General features: G+C 37.9%; 1 protein-coding gene across 1 annotated transcript in view; it reads left to right on the top strand.

Moving 5' to 3' along the window:
• Positions 1-21,766, top strand: part of galnt9 (polypeptide N-acetylgalactosaminyltransferase 9) — a 135,333-nt gene that overhangs the window by 19,732 nt on the left and 93,835 nt on the right. Inside the window, exon 2 of the mRNA XM_088335570.1 lies at positions 4,770-4,950. Within this exon, the coding sequence (XP_088191696.1) occupies positions 4,770-4,950 (181 nt within the window). The remainder of the gene's footprint in view (positions 1-4,769; positions 4,951-21,766) is intronic.

Raw genomic sequence — 21,766 nt, 5'->3', positions numbered from 1 at the left:
AATGGTCTAAAAGACGTTCAGACCATTATTTGTATTTTATTTTATGACAATGTTTACCTGAATATTGGAACTCGGTTGTTAGATTTCAGATATATTATGAAAATCAGGCAACGCTGATGTAAAGTTTTGCAAAAACACCCAGATGTAATTTTTTTTGTATTGCTTTAAACAGCATGTCTGTGACTTTTATTTGAACTAATATAACGCCAGGATGGATTTCCCCAATGTTCTTTGATTGATTCATCATAATAAGTCAAGTCAAGTCAAGCAAATGCCGCTACAGTGGTTGCTTTGCAAGTGGGGCCTGGCTTTGGTGATATCCAGTGGACATATTTACAATATCAGGTCATTGATTGTTGCTCATGTTTCTCTTCTGCTTCTCTCAGCATTGTCCTGCAGGTCATAAAAAATGACATGGTGTGCCACGTTTGGCCCGCGGGCCATGAGTCTCACACATGTGCTCTAGAAGTACTGACAGAATAACCTCCTTTTGTCATATATTGTGTTTTTTTCTGTGTTTATAGAGAAATGCACCTCACTGTAATGATATGTGTGTTTTAAAGAAGTTAAAATTATATTTTAAAGCCAATATGATTAGAATAAGCTAAATCAATGCTTCCCATACTTAGATTGACAAATTTTATGCTATGTATTAAATGCTAGTCTTGTATAAGTTATAACATATATTTAAGTAAGATATTTGTGTTGAAAATAGGCTTGCTGAACTGTCAGACATGTTTTTTCTTCCCCTAATCCCATTTTTAAAATTTGCAAATTCACAGTGACATCGGTTTGAAGTTATTGTCATGATGAGTCACCTTAATCAGTGTAGGGTTACATTTGAAGTTTGGCATGCAAAGCACCATAATTAGCTCCGTCAGACAGAACAGGCATAATGTGTCGAGGCGGCGGATGACCAAGGGCTAAGAATTACAGAAAGAGAGAAAATGAAAAGACAGGGGACTAAAGAACCTGCATAAATCAAGTCCAAATTTAGTGATGTGCCTACATTTCAAAAAGTCCCCTATTAAAGTTTGGAGTACCCTATTTTATGGAGTACAAGTTACAGATTTTTTTTTCATAGTTTGCCCGGGGTGCGACATATATGTGAAACTATCAACACATTATTATATTATTATGTTATAATTTTATATTACCAGTATATCAATACATGTGTTATTTTCACACTAAACCGCAAGAGGGCGCTCCAGGCCCGTGTTGATGCATTCAACCCAGCCTTGATGTGACGAAAAATGTCCCCCTGCGTAAAATGCTCAATAAGCATACTTCACTTGAGCAAATGTCACTAAAATTACTTTGCATGTAATTTTTGGGGAACTGTAATAGAACAGTTAAGAAGCATTTACACCTTATATATATATATATATATATATATATATATATATATATATATATATATATATATATCTCATCTCTCATCATCAGCCGTACCGCTTATCCTCATTAGGGTCGCGGGGGGCTGGAGCCCATCCCAGCCATCTCCGGGCAGTATATATATATATATATATATATATATGTATATATATATATATATATATACACACCGGAGCCATATCCCCCTAGTGGGAGGTGTCTAGAGTCATTTCTGACTCTTTCTGGGAGATTGATACAGAGGAGGGGATTCCCAGCCCCCTCGCTCAACCCAACTGATCTGTTGGGAGTCATTAGGTGACAAAAGCCCCCAATTCCAACCCCTAATGCTGAACGCCAATCAGGGAGGCAACGGGTACCAATGTTGTAAGTCTTAGGTATGACTCGGTCGAGGCTTGAACCACAACCTCCCAGTCTCGGGGCGGGCACCCTTACCCCCAAGGCCACTGAGATTTTTCCCCTGAAATGCGACTTATACTCCAGATACAACTTATCTTGGCGTTTTCCTTCTTATTTGTGTATTTTTTGTCTGGTGCGACTTATGCTTCGGAACTTTTTGTACGGAATGTACGTAATCTTGTTCCACTGGCAGATTCCTCTGCTAATTTTAAAATGTAATTTAAAAGTTATTAAAGGTGCATTCAGGAATTAAGAAATGAGCTATCCTCTGGCTTAAATAATTGTTGCAGCCATTGTCAAGCTGCTTGTGTGGCGCGTGCAAAAATTGGCGTTACTTAGACTCGTGTAAATGAACTCCTTTTCTTACTTTAACCTTTTTAATGCTACACTCAGAAGAAAAAAAAAACCAGGACGAGCATGATATCGCTCTCCACCTCCAAACCTCTCCAATGTGGTGCACCTCCTAAACAGCGTTGCCAAAAGCAACATAAAAGCAGAATGGCGCGATGGAAAAATATATAAAGGCTATTTGACATTCTCAGCACGTATTCAATAGAAAATATTCTACTTTCAAGATTTCAAAGACACCTCAAACAGCGCACCACACCTTTAAAAATAATATTTTACAGAAAAAAAAGAAAAATGTGATTCATTATTAGTAATGGCTCATTATGATTCAAGAGATTTGTATTGTTGTAATATTGAAATGTGCCATTGCATATAAGGTAATGATTGTAAGACGTTTTTAATCATACCTTTTTTTTCTTATTTTAGTCATTTATGTCTCCTTCACTTGTATAGTGGTAAACGACGCACCTTTTAAGTATTCATATAAATACAGGGTAATTATTTACTTCATGATATAATTACAAGACTGCTTTGAAACATCCATTCCTTTAGGTGTTATTCAGTCTTAAAGTGTTTCACATGTTTCATTTACATCATAATCATTAATTCTAATTAGTCTTTTGTTAAGACTTTCTAGTCTGGAAAGGGGACGGGTGTGAAGCTGGGATTTTCCATTGACTTAAGTTTTTGTCAGAGCCCATCTATATGGCATATAATGGTTGTCAGACATTTTGTCAGGCTAATTGTGAAACATACAGTTTTGTTCTGTACTCAGAAGCCCAGAATATTTGGTTTTATTAATTTATTTGTTTCATCGTAATAATAGCCTCAACGGAACTGCTTCTCAAGTGCTTGTTTTTACCCATTTGTCTTGTGACCAGACATAAGGAGGAAGATAAAGTAATTACTCTTTCAGCATTGAGAACAATACGGAACAAGGTTACTGGGTCAGGAACACATTTGATTTCATATTTGCAATTTATTTTGAAAAGGCTAATTTTCATTGATTAAATAATGTGGCTAGAATTATGACTTTTAAAGAAGAGTACACATTTATTTTTTATCTATCCATTGACTACATATCTCTACTCAGAAAGCTTTCAAAATCTGTTGTGAATGGATTAAACAAATGGAGTACAAAATTAACATTGGAAATACAGCCGCATTAACGACGCTATTTGAATACATTTCCATAGCCATTTAAAAGAAAAGTGTATTTGTGGATTTTGAAACCATTCGGCTGTCCAATTCCCTTGAATTATTGTACAGCATGTCCGTCCTTCCCTGATCAAATCATTGTGGCGTGGTCCCAGATTAATATAGTGGAGACTCCCTTGAGCGAATCACAATTAGCAATCTGGCTAAAGCCCAGTTAGTCAGACCAAACGTTGCAAAAAAATAGGTTATCTAATATAGAATTACTTTTATTTCAACTATTTTATACAATTGTTTTAAAACTAACATCCAGGGAGTAAAAGAACAAACAATAAAATCAGCAGGCTTGTAGTTTAAATACATGGTCTTTATTGTCATTATAAAATAGGTGATAAGAAATCGGAGGGCTGAACTTTTCCGTTTAGGAAGCTAGCTAGCAACAGGCTAGTATCAGGTAACTCAAGCTTAAGTAAATGTTTGTAAGCTTAAAAGTTGTTAGTCTCGCTTTTAGCTATCCCTTCTGATGCCGTCTTGGTCGATTCCCGGACGCGATAACTGTGCATGGAACACCCACTGGTGATCAGCATTTCTTTGCGCTCTTTTGAGTTTTTCCCTTTCTTTTCTTATCAATGTTACGAGCCAATAAAAGTATGAGCTGTCACATTTGTATTAATAGCTGTTCGTGCAAGGACAGTTTGACTAACAGATTTCACTTGCCTATCACAGTCGCACATACACCTAGCATACTTTGCCTTGCCTTTATTAGCTAGTGCCATTAAAAATGCCTCTGATTGTCCGGCGCTGTGAAAACCTGAATTATGACATTTCTTGTTGGCCAAACACTCAATCGTTCAAATAAGAAACTAAAAAAACAAAAAAACTATAAATTCTTGAAAAAAAACACAGTGTCTTGATTACACTATCACTCTACATCACATTGCGATATTGATTACATTTTGGTTAATTGTGTAGCCATAATCAATGGTTTAAATGGGAAGTATCGATTCTAAGATGATAATATCATTCTAATGCAAGTACTCGCTCAGTATCGAAAATATTGATATTCGAATCAATCCGTCCACCATTACTTTAAAGAGTAGCTCTGTAATTGTATGCCACTGCGAAATGTAAATACGTAAAGTATCATCCAATTTTGTTTTTATTGTAACTATCAGTTGTCATTCATCTGTTTTTCTTTGTGATAACCGTGACGGCTTTCATACCAGTGCTCCTCTACTGTGGAGCACAGTCATGCCCTTGTCCAAGCGAGCGTTCTGCAGCTCCGTCACCGACAGCCGACATAATGACGCCCTGCAGATGAGGTCTTGCTGTATCGAAACTGCTTCTGAGGCTTAAGCTTTCTGCCATCAAATGTCAATCACCTGCCATTCACAGTGCCCTCTTCTGCTCACCTCAATCTGCCCACTCTGTTTGCATCCACCTCTCTGATCCTCTTTTGTCATTTATTTTGACAGGTTTGGCAAAACCCATGGGGTTAGTGGAGGGGCCCGGAGGACTGGGTCAGGGGGGAGCAGCCGCCTCACTCGGGGAGGACAGCCGTGATGCCGAGGGCAAGTACGAAGAGTATGGCTACAATGCTCATCTCAGTGACAGGATCTCCCTGGACAGGAGCATCCCAGACTACCGGCCTAAAAAGTAAGCCTGTTCTTTGTCATGATTTTTGAAATGGGCTGTTTGATCCATAAACAGCTTAAACACTGAAGTGCAGCATGACTTTAAGACAGGAGTTGGGAACTTTTTTAACTCAAGGAGCAATGAAATACTTAGAGATATTTTCTTTCAGTGAGAGCTACACCCTATATTTTAGGACAAAATTCAACCAAACTGCCAACCCTAATCTCCAGAGAAAAGTTAGTTCTTCAATGGATTTTATTTTACCATGTGACGTTTGATGAGTTATTAGAATATAAAATGCCACAGCCTGTGTCTCTCTCCTGCAGTTTAGATCGTTGTTTTTTTGCGGTGAATATTATTTTCAAAACAACGTGCAAGCAGAGTTATTGAGTTAAAATGTCAATAAATACTGCAAACAAGGAGACAGATTTATTGTATATGACGTGATCACAGTTCTAACCTTAGTAATCGAGTGGTCGTTATTTGCTTTCCATTCAGGCTTATTGATAATGTAGTGTCATCGTTATGACACCGAGCTAAACCACCAAAGAAGAACCATGGCCACAGTGAATTGAGACTTTAATTCCCTTCTCCATATAGTGAAAACTGTCACAATACAGTTCTTTTAGACCATGTGTCAATTAGGTAAATGAAGTGCATAAACCTAACATTTGTCTGATCCATGACAAGATACAATTGTTTATACATTTCTATAAACACATTTAGAAACATAAAGTATTGCCTTGTTAATCCTTCAACATGGATGGTTATGAATTGGACATGCAACAGTGCTGTCAGCCTTTTCCAGAGTGGGCCGAACCCGAAGTGATACAGAAAAGGTGGAAGTAGTACTTTTTTGTTCCAATTTTCAACTTAAAGCTCAAATGAACCCAAAATTATTCATGCAGAACACTTTATAAACTTACATCTGTAGTTAGCCTTGTGTTATATTTTAACACAATAACTTATTCAATAAATAAAACAGTTGCTGTAACAGCAGCACAGATGTGAATCTTTGACATCTTTATACGTACACACATTCGTCCTAAAAGTCTTGAAACACATTATTGATATTTTGTCATTATTTTCATAACTTGCACTGTTGTGTGTCTTGGGCAAGTACAGCATCGTGGCGCCCATCCATCTCCGGGCCAACTACAAAAATTGGAAAACCCCTGAGTGAAATTCCTACACATTGTCCCAGCACCACTTCAGTCAGCGTCATTCAGTACAAGATGTCCAGGGAACAGTTCCAGCATGAAAAAGTAAAAAAACAATTAAAGAATGACGTGTGAAGTGATGAGTAAAGAAGAGTGAATGATCTGTTTCATCTTTTTTGTGGATAAATCCATCACCATATTGAGGTGTTGGGTGAAAATGATATAGTATGTATCAATACAAATAAATAAATAAAATGTAGTTTACATTTTCAGTCGGATGAAGTCCTTACCATTACAATTTACCACTGGGGAAACATACCTTATTTTTTTCATGGCACATAATCCATTCCATCCATCCATTATCTGCACCGCTTATCCTCAGTAGGTCGCAGGGGTAGTGTAGCCCATCCCAGCCAACCTAGGGAAGTGGGTTGGCTGCCAGTCGCAGGGTGACAGACAGCACAGACAACTCACGTGCTCATTCAAACCTAGAGACAATTTGAACCAACCGATTAACCTGACATGCATGTTTTTGGAATGTGGGAGGAAACAGGAGTGCCCGGAGGAAACCCATGCAAGCACGGGGAGAACATGCAAACTCCACACAGGAGGTTTGATCTCATGACCTCAGAACTGAGGCGCACACGCGTTAAGCACTGCGCTGCCGTGCTGCCCATGGCACATAATAAATGTCCATAATTGATGAATAGGCCTAACACTAAAACACATTTCAACATGTCACAGTGCTGTTTTTAGGTGTATCATGCACCTGTCCTTTGGGCGCGAACTTTAGGGGTCGATGGCGCTTCATAGCGCAATGCCATACAAACTAATGCCGGCTGCCATTAATCACGTGGGAAGAAGAAAAGCAATGGCAAAGCAAAGCCACCGGAGAGCAGTGTCGGTGTCATTTTTAAGCAGACTTGTTGAAAAACATGCCAAAGATTTAAAGCATTGACAAGCACTTCACTGTAAATTCAATCATTAAAAACATTTAAGTATTTTCAAGGATTTCAAGCACTGGTATGGACTCTGGTTCACATATTTAACATATAATTTAGATATAATTTGAATTACTTTGATGAATAAAGCTTGATGTAACCAATGCAAGATAGGCAATGCATATCACAGACATTAGAAAGTCTGTTGGCTTACTTTTAGGAATACTTTAGGGTATTTTAATTGCAAATTCAAGCCATGTCAGTCATCTCTTGGCAAGCTTACCATGCTAACATAACACACATTTTCAATGTCACGTATATTACACAGATATGTTCCCGTTTGCCCAAAATAGAAGTCCCTTATGCAGCAGGAAGGTTGCAGATGACATGTTGCATGAATTAAAAAAAAACAAAGATTCAAATTGACCCCTGTAAATGTAAAATGTAAAACGAGCCCTTTGGGACATCCGAGCACAGCGGGCGGTGAACGGTGATAATTGCACGCAGGCTGCCCTCAGCTTCTCAACAGGATTGAGTTTTTTGCAAACCTGCCTGAATTACAAATGATGCTCCAAATCTGTTGTTTACTGCAGAAAATGTTTAGTTCTCCGTTGGTCAGCATTTTGGATGATTCAAGCGTTAGGCATGGATAATGATTGGGAGCAATTGCGAGTGGACTCTGAAGTGATTACCGTAGTTTGTCCTTTGCGAGGACAAATCTGCAGGTGGTGAAGAAAAAGGTCACGCCACAAATAAAAAGTAAGTGTACACAACTTAGCTGTTGCTAGGCTTACTAGAAACAACACAAACACTGTATAGAAACGTTTTTACAAAATTTGATTGTGTCCAATGTATGTTATTTCTATAGAGGATAATATTGCAAAATTAATTTAATGGCAGTAATTCTGGATTTTATTTCAAGTTCTAAAACATTTGGCCCTACTCTGAAATCATGTACACTGGAAAAAAAAGTATGTTATCAAGTGGTTGCATTGAATTAAATTACCTAGATCCGAATATATATAATTTTTCAAGTAAATCATATTGTAGTCTAAGGGTCAGAAACATATGGCCTGCGAGCCATATATGGCTCTTTTCATGAGTACATTTTACTATGAGACAAAATTCAAATGATCCAAATTTCCTCTATGCCTGAGCCGTGCCTATTAAAGTGAACGTAAAGCCAAAACAACGCTGAATTTACCGATGGCACATTCCAGTATCTATCTATCTATCTATCTATCTATCTATCTATCTATCTATCTATCTATCTATCTATCTATCTATCTATCTATCTATCTATCTATCTATATATATATATATATATATATATAGTGCAGCACAGCGGAGCAGTGGTTAGCGCATGTGCGGCACAGTTCATGTCTTAGGAACCTCCTGCGTGGGTTCAAATCCAGCTCCAGACTTTCTGTGCGTAGTTTGTATGTTCTCCCCGTGCTTGCGTGGGTTTCCTCAGGGCACTCCGGTTTCCTCCCACATTCCAAAAAACATGCATTTCAGGTGGATTGACCGGTCCAAATTGTCCCTAGGTGTGAATGAGCGAGTGCGTTGTATGTCCCCGTGTGCCCTGCGATTGGCTGGCAACCAGTTCAGGGTGTCCCCTGCCCACTGCCCGATGATTGCTGGGATGGGCTCCAGCCCCGCCCGCGACCCTAATGAGGATAAGCGGTACGGCTGAATAGATGAGATGATGATATATATATATATATATATATATATATATATATATATATATATATATATATATATATATATATATATATATATATATATATATATATATATATATATATATATATATTGTTGAAATGGCTGATTCCGCCTAACAAATATTGGAACTCCCAAAAGGTATATTAGCACCTTTTTAACTACAGTTTACAGTCAAGGTGTCTAATAAAAAAAAAAAAAAACAATTGTTTTGGCTGTATATGGCAAAGGAATATTTCATGAGCTCATTAAATAATTTGTGTTCACTGTTAAGACACTTGATGATGAAAATCTACATAAAGAAAACTGCAAATACGCTAAAACAGCAGAGGAACATTTTGATTTGGTCAGCGGTTGTCTCTCGCCCTGCGCCGTCTGCTACAAAAGTAAATACGTCTGGATCGTCATTTGCAGACTTTTGTGACGTTTTAACAAACCAACTGCTTGCAGGATGTTTTGAAATTATTATTCATGAAACAAGTGAAGGTCAAAATCTGCCTCAATGATCTTAAGTCATTGCAGAAGGGAGGCATGTTTAAAGTGTTATATTCATTGACATTTGGGACACAGGCTCTGTCTTTAATCTTATTTCATACATTTTATCAAATCGTCAAATGTCACACAATGAAACAAATGTGCTGAAGAATAAGCTTTTGCCTTTGGAGCAGATTTAACAGTTATGCCAAAATTTGACCCAAAATACTACATATGGGGTGGCTCTTGGCAAATTAAAATCAAACTATTGTTCTTTTATGGGCCTTTGAATCAAAAAAGTTCCCGAACCTTGGTTTAGAGTATCAATTCACACAGAATGGTGAGGTGTAAAAAAAAACACAATAGTGCCAAAAATAACCCAAGGTGAACATTGCTGGTTCAAAATCCAAGAACGCACTTGTATATTTTGTGTGCCCCATGGCTCTGTTATTGGACCCTTCCTGGTTTTGTTGAAGGTTTTTCCATTTGTTTAATTATCCAGCATTTTATTGGTTTCTCATGTTGTTTATTTGCAGATTAATTTCATTTGTACTGCTCCTTTAAAACGTTCGAACTGAGCTCCTTAATTGATTTTTTTGGATTTTAACCAATCAGTAGTTTAGTAAATACAGTCTTCAACAGAACGTTAAAAAGAGACAGGCTTAAATGAGGATTAAAGAAAATAAATTCTGCTCTTTTTTTTATTTTTTATTTGAATTGCACAATTAGCAACCCAGTCAAAGAGCACAAAAGAAGGCTTTAAGCACACATAAGTCCATCATGAATGAATTGATCAGAAAGTGGTATTCCTCATATACAAGACCATGTGGTCTCTTGACAGCAGGGTCATTTTTAAAAATGAGTCATTTGTACTGCTTGACATTTTTCATTGATTAAGAATTCTAATCTCGTGGGAATAACATTCAGAGAACAATGTGAGTGAGGGATGTGACCGTGGTTGGCAATTTGACAGCCACGAGAAACTTCTATTGCATCGGCAACAATAAATTTCATACATAATCTTTTATTCTGAGAGGAAAAGAATCGAGACTGGAGGCGGGCGAAGGGCGAGTGAAAAAAGATGAGGAAAAAAAAACGCTTGTTAATTAATAAAGTCAGCAGAGATTTTAAGGGATTGTAGAAAAATCATTTTAATTGACTTTACCCTTAAAAAAGGTTTTCCAACTCAAGGGAAGGGGGGGCTTGGGATTTGTTGAAATGGCTGATTCCGTTATTAAATGGCAAACACTTTATTCTGTTCAACAGTCGTTGTACAGCTGGGATTACAGTGCAATCTGCATGTTGCTCTTGTACATTCCTTATGCACGTTTCCAAGCCAGGGGTAATAAAACATTTTGTACTTACCTGAAAACAGATACACAAACACGTGCAATGTTATGGGGGCAATTGAGAAAAAATAACAATAAAATAAATGCAGCTGTACCTCTTTTTACGAGCTTAATTCATTCCAGGATTGTGCTCGTAGTTCAATTTTTTTTGTGTAACGAGCTCTTTTTTCCTCCCAAAAAACATAGAAGTGAACGCTTAATAGAAATAAAACACATAACCTTGTCACTAAAAACACGTTTGAATTTCAATAAAGCATAATAAAGTACTTTCATAAGGTGGTTAGGGGCGACACGATGACTAAATGGTAAAAGTGTCCGTAGCACCGTTCTGAAGTCATGGGATCAAAAATAAATAGATATTATTGACATTAAATGCAAGAATAATATCAGTGCCGTAACCAACGTGAGCGTATTCTGCGGATGTAGGGGCAAAGGTGGGTAGTAACGGAGTACATTTGGGGAAATTTGTTCTTCTAGGAGTATTTTGAAATCCCTATACTTTTACTCCGCTACATTAGGCAACATTCAAGTCATTACTTCGTTACTTACTAAATCCCCTCCACGGAAGTACGTGTCTGCCTGTCTCCGCTATTTATTTTGATGCAGAACTCCGCCAGAACTCTACCATGTTTAACCAATCGAACGTAACGGCCTCGCCTCGTGACCATATTCCACTTTGTTTACGGATGGAACGAAAATGTCGCTTAGCAATACAAACTATGAATACACAGAAAAGGAGGAGCACCCCTGGCCTCAAATCAAAATAATATTTCCCTTAAAAGGCTGCCAAACACCCGCTACAATATGCAATGTCTCCTTTGTTTGCCTAAACAAAAGGAGATTTCTGCATTCAACATCGAACTTGAGGAAACATGTTAGCGGTAAGTTTCCTAAATTCTAATTCTGAATTTACTTTGGTTTTATTCGGTATCTATTACTTGCTTGTGTTATTCTCGTTTTATTGTTTGATAGTCTGTGTAGAGCGAACTTGGGTGTCCTGAAAGTTGCTTTGAAGTAAAATTTATTATTATTATCCTTTACCATACAGCGTCTTTGATTCAAGCTTACTGTTAAAAAAAAATTTTTTTTACATGAAACACTTAAAATGGAAAGCTTTTTTACTGTGCTTTATGCGCAGTGCATATAAATTTAGCCTTACACTCACAAACGCACGTGCACTAACACATAGACATTTTCACACATAGCCATGCATCCATCCATCCATCCATTCTCTGCACAGCTAATCCACAGTAGGGTCTCGGGGGTGCTCGAGCCCATCTCAGCTGTCCTCGGGCAGTAGGCAGGGGACACCCTGAACTGGTCACCAGACAGTCACAGGGCACACAGGGACAGACAACCCACATGCTCACTGAAACTAAGGGACAATTTGGACTAGCCAAATCCCCTGACATGCATATTTTTGGGATGTGGGAGGAAACCGGTGTGCCCAGAGGAAACCCACACAAGCACAGGGAGAACATGCAAACTCTGCACATATTTTTTATTAAAACACTTAAATTTAAGATGATTATTTTAATCTACTTTTAAATTAAATTCATTTGTTGTGGATTAAATGAACTTATATAATTTGATGATCTGATTGGTTATTTAAAAAAATAATAACTACGACGGTGCTACCCTCACTAAGTACTTGAGTAACTTTTTCATGGTGAAGTACTTTTTTACTTTTACTCAAGTAAGTATTTGGATGACTACTTTTACTTCTACTTGAGCAATATTATTCTGAAGTAACATTACTTTGACTTGAGTAAAATTTTTGGCTACTCTACTCACCTTTGGGTGGGGGGTAGTGGTTTTCAAGGCGGAGTCACAGAGATTACATGCCTGTCAACGTATGGATCTTTTCCGTAGTTTGTACACAATACAACCATTTTTATTCTGTAAAAAATAAATAAAAAAGACAGATCTCATATTGCACATTTTGGCTCTAATCAAGGTTGCCTTTGTCAATGGCATTATGCACAACTTCACTGTAGATTGCTAATATTGTTGCAGTTAGGACAGTCACCACAATCAAATCTTTGATTGATTATCAAACACTGGGTCCAACAAGACCAAACCCAACAAACTTTTTTTAACAGATGACTTGATTCACAGACTTTTACAAAATATGAGGTTTCTGGTTCTTTCTTGCCCGGATGTTGGTTTAAGATCAGGCGATGGTGTATATGGCTTTTGTGCAGTCCTTTGAGACATTTTGTGATGTTAGGCTATAGAAAAAAATTGGACGCGATTTGACTTGTATGAATCGGCACCACTGTATCAGTTAAAGTTCTACGGTTCAGGGTTTGATACTCTGTGTGAGAGTCAAATGTTGTTCTCCAGCATTGTTAATCTTTTTCTGCAGTATGGATGAATTGTAAATTCTAAAATGTGATTGCGTCTTTCAGCTGACAGGTGACCACATACCTTGTTTTAGCTCGGTCTTAAATGGAAGAGTTGATGGCCGAATGAAATGCGCGGCTTGGTTTCAGAAAGCATATAATCCCCAAATCATTCTTTTGCCCTTCACGTCTGGACCAGACACCATCAGAGATTCAAGTAGGCTTTATTTGCTGTCCTTGGGCAGTGGCCTTGCTCTGATAATGGCTTTTTGGACCAAGGGAGTTAAAAACAATAAAGGCTGACATGATGGTCACATTGCTACTGTTAATGGAACGAAAATAACTCATTGCAGTCTCGTATATAGGAAAACACATTTGTAATATTTGACATATTGTTGTTGCTGGAATGTTTTGGGCTTTTGTTTTACTCTGACCAGCTGCGTTCAAAACTCAATAAATTTGATATACAGTTGGTCTTCCACCCCCAAAATTCTCAGACATTAAATTGTTTTGTGTAGGAGGCTGAAACCAGTCAAGAAAATTGAGGAGACTAAGGAGACATTTTATTCTTACTGCAATCACATTAGACATAATTATGAGCGTTTTAAGGGGTGTTTTTATACTTTTCTCTTAAACTGTTAGTATTTAACACTATTGAACACATCCATTATGACAGGTGTGGAACAGCCTCATTGGCCTTCCCAGACTGCCTGTCACGACCAGTTTGATTGTTGTTTTCGGAATACATTATCATCAAACATAGCCAAATCCTTAACAACTGTTGAAATGTGTGTCTTTATAAGGTATGCTACAACGCGCCTCGACCGAGACATACCTAATTGGTATAATGGCGGCGCCCTCTGGCTGCGGCTGCATCGACTCGCTACAACGGGTCAGGTGTATCGACATTTCGTTCTGTGTACATTGTTACAAAGAATGACAATACAAAGGAAATTATTATTATTATTATTATATACAAATGTAATGATACAATATTATCACAGCTTCACCCTAGGAATACTACGGTTGTCACAATAAGCGAGTAAACATTATTATTATTATTTTTTTTTTTTCGTCTGGAACATCAGCGTCAAAGAGATGGATTTGAATGGTCATTTTATGATCATATTAATAAAAACACAACAGCTGATCATCACTTAGTGATTCCATAGTACAAAATACAAGTTAAGGGAAACACAATGAACCAACCTGGCTAACGGAATTTCCTCTTTATGTGATGATAAATATGAAAGAACTGTAAAATAATTATTGTGTTTCTAATTAACTCCACAAATTTTGCAACATTGCTAACTAAATATCCAGTATTTACGTGAACACAAATGCCACTCTGTTGTCATAAAAAAATTAAATCCTAAATGCATCAGTTTCAAACAATGCACAAACAAACCCCCAGAACATAACAAACATGTATCTTATTCATCTGTAAATGTAAAACTATTTATTAAATGAGAAACATCTTGTGTTTTTAAACCCTTTCATAATAATCCATGGGTATAAAATGAAAAGCACTTTAATACAAGTGAATACATGGTAGTATCGATCAATACTGATCTGATACAGATACTTTTTGCTTGAAAATGAATGATCAAAGCATGTACTCTTGAGTTAGTTTATATTTAGCATGCACAAAGCAAACATATTTTAGGGACTAAAAGTGTTTCATTTTTTATTAAATAACTACGATTCAAACTGAAAAATATATAGAAATATAGCTACAACAACTGTGATCCATTACAAAAAGCAAAACGAGTGAAATGAAAATGAACGGTGTCACAAAAATACAAATACATCAATGTCAAGATGTCAACTATACCTTCCATTGTATCATTTTAAAAATAAAGTCAGAAAGTGTAAACTATACAATCTAAAATCCTTAACAGTAAAATAACAAAATAATTGTAATACAACAACTCTTACAGAGCAAAAGTTTAGTGAGTAAAACTAAAATATCAGAAATATAATGAACATAATGACCCTTTTGGCTATTTTGCCATAGCAAAAAACGATTTACAGGTTTTTGTTCAGGACTTGTATACATTTTTGGTTGCATCTCGTTGCTCTCTGTAGGGTGAACTTTTTTCATGTGTTTAAGTAAATTTTCCTCAGTAGCGGACAACTTAAATACACATATGACACCTGAAGTTGGAAAAAAAAATTCCCTCTTTCATATTTAGCTTTTGATAAGGGCGCACGTGTAGATTTGTTCCTCTCTTCTGTCTGGCAGGGAAAATGCAGCAGCATGCCAGGTAGGGAGAGGGGCTAAATGTGCCTTTCAGTCTCGCAAAGAGGTACAAATTTGGAGAGTGGCAGAAGGCACTGGGTGAGGAAAAGAAGGACTGCGTAATTTAAGTATAGAAACGGCATTTTGAGGAAATTGGTGGAGGGGTGAAATATTGATCTGATTCTAGTACTTTTTATTAGTATCGACAATATCAATATTTGCATTGATCCGCCCACCCCTAGTACCCACAGTTGGACGTGCCCAGCAGTTTATACACAATGGCAGGGGGCACTGGTTAGATCCCAAGATTTTGCCTGGATGATCATAGACTGGTGAAAGGATTTAAACAGAATTTTTACTGTCTCCAAAGAAGAATTTTCATTATAAAATCGCCAAAGCTCCAAAAGTTGATTTGGATGAGTTGATGTCTCCTTAAAAATATAAAAAAAAAACTAAATACATGTACGCTTACTCCGCAAGCACTCTCTCCAGCAATATAGATATCTTGTGAGTGGATTTTATAGAGGGTGAAGTAAACGTTTTTTCTCCGCGGGCGTATTTTCAGACTTGAATGTCACCATCTCGGCAGTGAACTGCTTCAGATCCACGTAGAAATACACAGCATGCACGGCTAGCTGTGGGGAAAAACGCCAAAGGCAGCAGCTGGAACCACAAGCTGGCGCAGGTGGAGACGGGGGCGGTGTCTTGGAAATGCATCTTAATCTGCCATTCTGTTTCTGTCAAAGCTTGTTCTTGGTCCAATGATGAGTGCTGGCCATTGAGCTCAGGTCCGATTTGAGCAAATAAATCAATCACTCACGTTCATGCAGCTTTACAAGACTTCTCCACCAAAGCAGATAGGAACAACTGAAAAGCTTAACCGGTGTCCTACATTCAGATCCAACAACCCAAAACATCCTGAAATTCAGCCATACTTCAAAATCACCTCTATTATCTTTGTGTGACTTCAACAAAATAGTTGCATTCTATTTGGCTAAATATATAAATATAAAATTCAATAGTTACAGATATACAGGACTGTCTCAGAAAATTAGAATATTGTGATAAAGTTCTTTATTTTCTGTAATGCAATTAAAAAAACAAAAATGTCATACATTCTGGATTCATTACACATCAACTGAACTATTTCAAGCCTTTTATTATTTGAATATTGCTGATTTTGGATTACAGCTGAAAAAGACTCAAAAATCCTATCTCAAAATATTAGAATACTTCCTCAGACCAAGTAAAAAAATAATTTTATAACAGCAAAACTAAATCAAACATTTGAAAATGTCCATTGATGCACTCAGTACTTGGTTGGGAATCCTTTTGCACGGATTACTGCATCAATCCGGCGTGGCATGGAGGCAATCAGCCTGTGGCATTGCTGAGGTGTTATTGATGCCCAGGATGCTTCGATAGCGGCCTTCAGCTCATTTGCATTTGTAGGTCTGGTGTCTTTCATCTTCTTCTTAACTATACCCCACAAATTCTCGATGGGGTTCAGGTCAGGGGAATTAGCAGGCCAATCAAGGACAGTGATGCCATGGTCAGTGCATTAGTTACTGGTGGTTTTGGCACTGTGGGCAGGTGCCAGATCATGCTGGAAAATGAAATCCTCATCTCCATAGAGCTTTTCAGCAGATGGAAGCATGTAGTGCTCTAAAATCTCTTGGTACACAGTTGCATTTACTCTGGACTTGATGAAACACAGTGGACCAACACCAGCAGCTGACATGGCTCCCCAAACCATTGCTGACTGTGGGAACTTCACACTGGATTTCAAGCAACTTGGATTTTGCTCCTCTCCAGCCTTTCTCCAGACTCTGGCGCCTTGACTTCCAAATGAAATGCAAAACTTGCTTTCGTCTGAAAAGAGGACTTTGGACCACTCTGCAACTGTCCAGTGCTTCTTCTCCATAGCCCAAGTCAGACGCTTCTTCCGTTGTCTTGAGTTCAGAAGTGGCTTGACCATGGGAATACGGCTATTGTAGCCCATTTCCCGGACACGTCTGCGAACTGTGGCTTTTGATACCTGGACTCCAGCTTCAGCCCACTGTCTTTGAAGCTCCCCCAAATTCTGGAAGCGGCTCTTCTTCACGATTTTGTTAAGGCTGCGGTCATCTCTCTTGGTTGTGCAGCGTTTCCGGCCACATTTTTCCCTTCCAACAGACTTTTTGTGGATATGCTTTGAAACTGCACTCTGTGAACAGCCTGCTCTTTGAGAAATTTCTTTTTGTGTCTTACCCTCCTGATGGAGGGTATCAATGATGGTCCTCTGGACAGCAGTCAGATCAGCAGTCTTCCCCATACTTGTGATTTAGTTTACTGAACCAAGCTGAGTGTTTTTAAGGCTCAGGAAACCCTCGCTAGGTGTTTCGAGTTAATTAGATGATTCAGGTGATTAGTTGAATAGCCTACTTGTATACCTTTTCATGATATTCTAATATTTTGAGATAGGATTTTTGAGTTTTCTTAAGCTGTAAGCCAAATTCAGCAATATTAAAATAATAAAAGGCTTGAAATAGTTCAGTTGATGTGTAATGAATCCAGAATGTATGACATTTTTGTTTTTTTAATTGCATTACAGAAAATAAAGAACTTTATCACAATATTCCAATTTTCTGAGACAGTCCTGTATAGAATAATTACATCTATTATAAAGTATTTACATATAAAATAAAATCTACACACAACTGAGATACTACACTTAAAACTGTGTCTCAGCTATCCTATGTTCGCTTGTGGTTTAGTGTATAAATAGCTCTTGGTAAGAACCTATTTCTCAGTCTGTTTTCAGGCTTTGTTGAATCTAAACCGGTGGTCTGATAGTAACTCTTTGAAAAATTTGTTGCTCAGTGTAAAAACATATTTCAACATGTGTTGAGCTCTGCTGAGGTAGCGAGATCTGGCAATATCATCCAGGCTGGCCAGGAGACAGCCAGTGATCTTTTAGGTTGTGTTTATGATCCTCTTCATGGCTTTCCTGTCCGCTGCTGAGCATCCTTCGTACCATGCCAAGAATATGTTAGGATGCTTTCTATGGTGGTGCTGGAGAATTTCCCAAGCGACTTCTACTTCAGGTTGTTCCTCATAAGCAGTCTCAGGGAGTAGAGTCCCTCCTGGGCCTTTTTTATCGCCACCACTGTTTTTACAGACCAGGGCCGGCCTTCGGAGATCTGCACGCCTAAAAATCATATGCAGTAGACCTTTTCCACACTGTCCCTGTTGATGTGAAGAGAGGCAGGATCTGCTCTGCCTTTCCTGAAGTCCAGGATTATCTCCTTTGTTTTTTTGATTTTCAGGGGGAGGTTGTTCACTAAACACCATCCCATTACTCTTGTGACCTTATCCCTTTAGTGTAGCCTGACTCATCTTCCCCTGAGATGCCTCTGACCACAGTTGTGTCATCAGCAAACTTGATGACTGAGATGCACTCTTGAACAAACGTTTTGGGAAAGAACATCCCTAATTTTGAGTTGGACCTTTCAAAGACAAATTGTGATGCAAAACAATCTGAAGACAAACTCACAGCCAGATTTGTCATTGTATTTACACACTTGGAAGGGCTAATTGAGGGACACATCGGAAATCTTCGAGATGGAACAAATAGAGATTCTGTGGGAGAGCATACGTGCACAAAAACATTTTAAATTATGCATTGGAGGAATATCAATCATGTTCATATTTAAGAGGAGCTAAAAACGTTCTTCAAAGTGGAGACATGCTGTAGCAGAAACATTTTGAAACTCGCAAGGATTCATATGCTTGGTAAAAGATGTCAATTCAAGCTAAAATAATTGCCAATTTAATGAAATAGATTTGAAGGACAGTTTTGCTCAGGACCGTGACTGTTTCCAAAGGCGATTCTAACAAACTGTTTTGGGTGGGTAATGCTGGGTGTTTTGTAGGAATTCAGAGACAACAAAAACAGCTACATGCAATCTTAACTCATTTATGTGATTCTTTATGATGATAATTGGCTGTTGAGGCTGGTTTTCTAAAAGCTGAAACCGCTTAGTGTTTTAGTGTTGCTCTGCATCGGTAAATAGGAATAGAAATTGTTGATCTTTATGGTACATATTTTCTTTCATCCATCCATCAATTATCTGCACCACTTATACTTACAAGGGTCACGCAGGTGCTGGAGCCCATCCCAGCTATCTTCAAGGAGTGGGCAGGGGACACACTGAACTGGTTGCCAGCCAGTCGCAGGGCACACATAGACGGACAACTCACTCGCTCATTCACACCAAGGGACAATTACGACAGGCCAGTTAACCTGACAAGCATGTTTTTGGAATGTGGAGGAAACCAGAGTGTCCACAGGAAACTCACGCAAGCACGCAGAGAACATGCAAACTCCGCACAGGTAGTTGGATTTTGCCGCAGACACGCTAACCATTCAACCACTGTGCTGCCCCTATTTGCTTTCAATTGAACTGAAAAACATTTAATTAAATTAAAATGTTTAATTAAATAATTTAACTACATTGTCGAAATGAAAACATACTAACATAAATTGGGTCAAACTATTTACTGATGCACCAAATGGGCCGATATGATCCAAACGTTTTGGTTTAATTTGTGCAATATGAATAAATGAATGAATCAACATACAAAATATTTGGGCTGTTTTAAACACCTTAAATTTGGAGATTCAAACCAGATTGGACCTGTTTTTAAGTGAATTGTTTCAAACATAGACCCTAATATTAGTCGTTAAACAGATCAAAAAAATGTTGGTAAGTTATCCTGATCAAAATGAACGGAAAAGCAACCCTTTTTTAAACGTAGATGGCACTTCTGTCATGTTTCTTTCTTTTAAAGACGTTTATTCCCCAAAATAATGGCATTTTCAATAATGGCATTTTCAATACTGGTAATGGGTTTAATAATTATGTCACAGTTTTTGACCCGCCAGAAAATATATAAGGCATAATTGGTCACTTGCTGCCACACTAAAATATTCAGCCGACACCACTTGTGAGAAAAATACCGAGCATTCGTGTATAATGCTTTTTGACGCACTCGTGTGTGTGTGTGTGTATAACAATGCCAATTTCGTAAATATGACTGTAGCGTGAGTGAATTGAGATTGACATCCGCAGCATATTTAGTTTCTTAATCACAGCACAATGTGTTACTTTCCTTTGACATTTCCCTGCTGATTCTGCCATGACCGCAATCTTACTCCATAGGGACAGTGGGAATCTTGCGCGTCCATTCATGCAAGTCACTAATTAGATGGCGAGGCATTTCATAGTTATTTGTCACTTTTTACAGCGCTTCATCTAACTTATTCACATTGACATTTAGCACACTTGGCAGAAATAGCGTTGTTCTGTTTTTACTAAGCCGAGGTGAACTGCTGGGGATGCGCTGCCGGACAGGTCAGGGAGTGCTGCCACGTTTTACTTCTTTTCATTGTTCTATAGTTACGATGATTTTTTTTTTCATTCATGGACATTGCACTATTATTACAACTCAAGCCAGTCTCTCAGCACTATGTTGCAAAAATGTTCTCCTGCTTTTTATCCTGCTCATCTTATATATTTTACATTCTCTAGAGTCTTTATTACATGTTTACCCTTGAGTGTCATGTCCAATCTTGTTGCATAAAAGGTATTTACGATCACTGGAAGAACGCGATGGCATGTTTTTGAATCATATTAATAAAAAAATGAAATCGGGCAACTTCCTGTGGCACACTAGACAGGGTTTTATGGCACACTTGTTGAAAAACACTGCTTCATTTTAGAACCACTAAGCTAGTGAATGTCTCAACTGGGGGACCAAGACAAATTCTCTTTTGAACCATTTTTATATTTGTCAAAGTTTCTTACACACCCAAACACCACTGGACAATCCTATAGACATTCAATAATAAGGCTTTCATTGTTACATTGAATCCCCACAACTGCAAATCACGTGTTTGGTGTCATGCATGAAATACAAACCTATGCATCATTATATGAGGTCAACTAAGACACGGCAAATAATATTAGAATGGGAGCTCAGAACCCCGTTGAGCTCCACCTGGCAGGTGGCCTTTTCTCTCCCGTCCTTCACTCGCTTGATGTCCCTGTTGAAAAGAATACCTGCAGAGCCGAGATGGCAAACATGCTGTCTTAGAAAAGAACACAATCACAGCTATACTGAAGGAACTGAGTTTGATCAAGACAAGTAAACTTATTAAAAAAGTGGACCCAGCCATCGCTATCCATCACAGCCAATTAATTTCAGGCAGAAAGTCTTTATTTTGTCTCTGGGACAAAATGTTCTTGCCTGTAACGTCTCTCATTTGTGATGCAAGAACATATTAGCTGCCAAAAGACGATTCTTTAAATTTGATTCCCCTGTCTCATTTAATAAGCTGTGAGAGTAAGAGGTGCGAGACTGATTTTTTCTGACAAATTGATATGTTAATTGCTCTTGCACAAATGATTTCAATTGTCAAATGTAAAATGTCATCTCAACGTGTACCTGTCTATTAAAGTTGATGAAAATACCTTAGTATTAAAGTCAATTCCAGTTTTCTTACAATAGTCTCACATTTAAAACAGGTGGTTCACAAATGGGGGTGTTTGTGCTGTAG

This window comes from Urocampus carinirostris, chromosome 5 (genome assembly GCF_059441175.1).
Source record: "Urocampus carinirostris isolate Australia breed hairy pipefish chromosome 5, RoL_Ucar_1.0, whole genome shotgun sequence".
Taxonomy (NCBI): domain Eukaryota; kingdom Metazoa; phylum Chordata; class Actinopteri; order Syngnathiformes; family Syngnathidae; genus Urocampus; species Urocampus carinirostris.
Note: the sequence above shows the minus strand (reverse complement) of the source record. Positions and strands in the feature narration are given on the sequence as shown.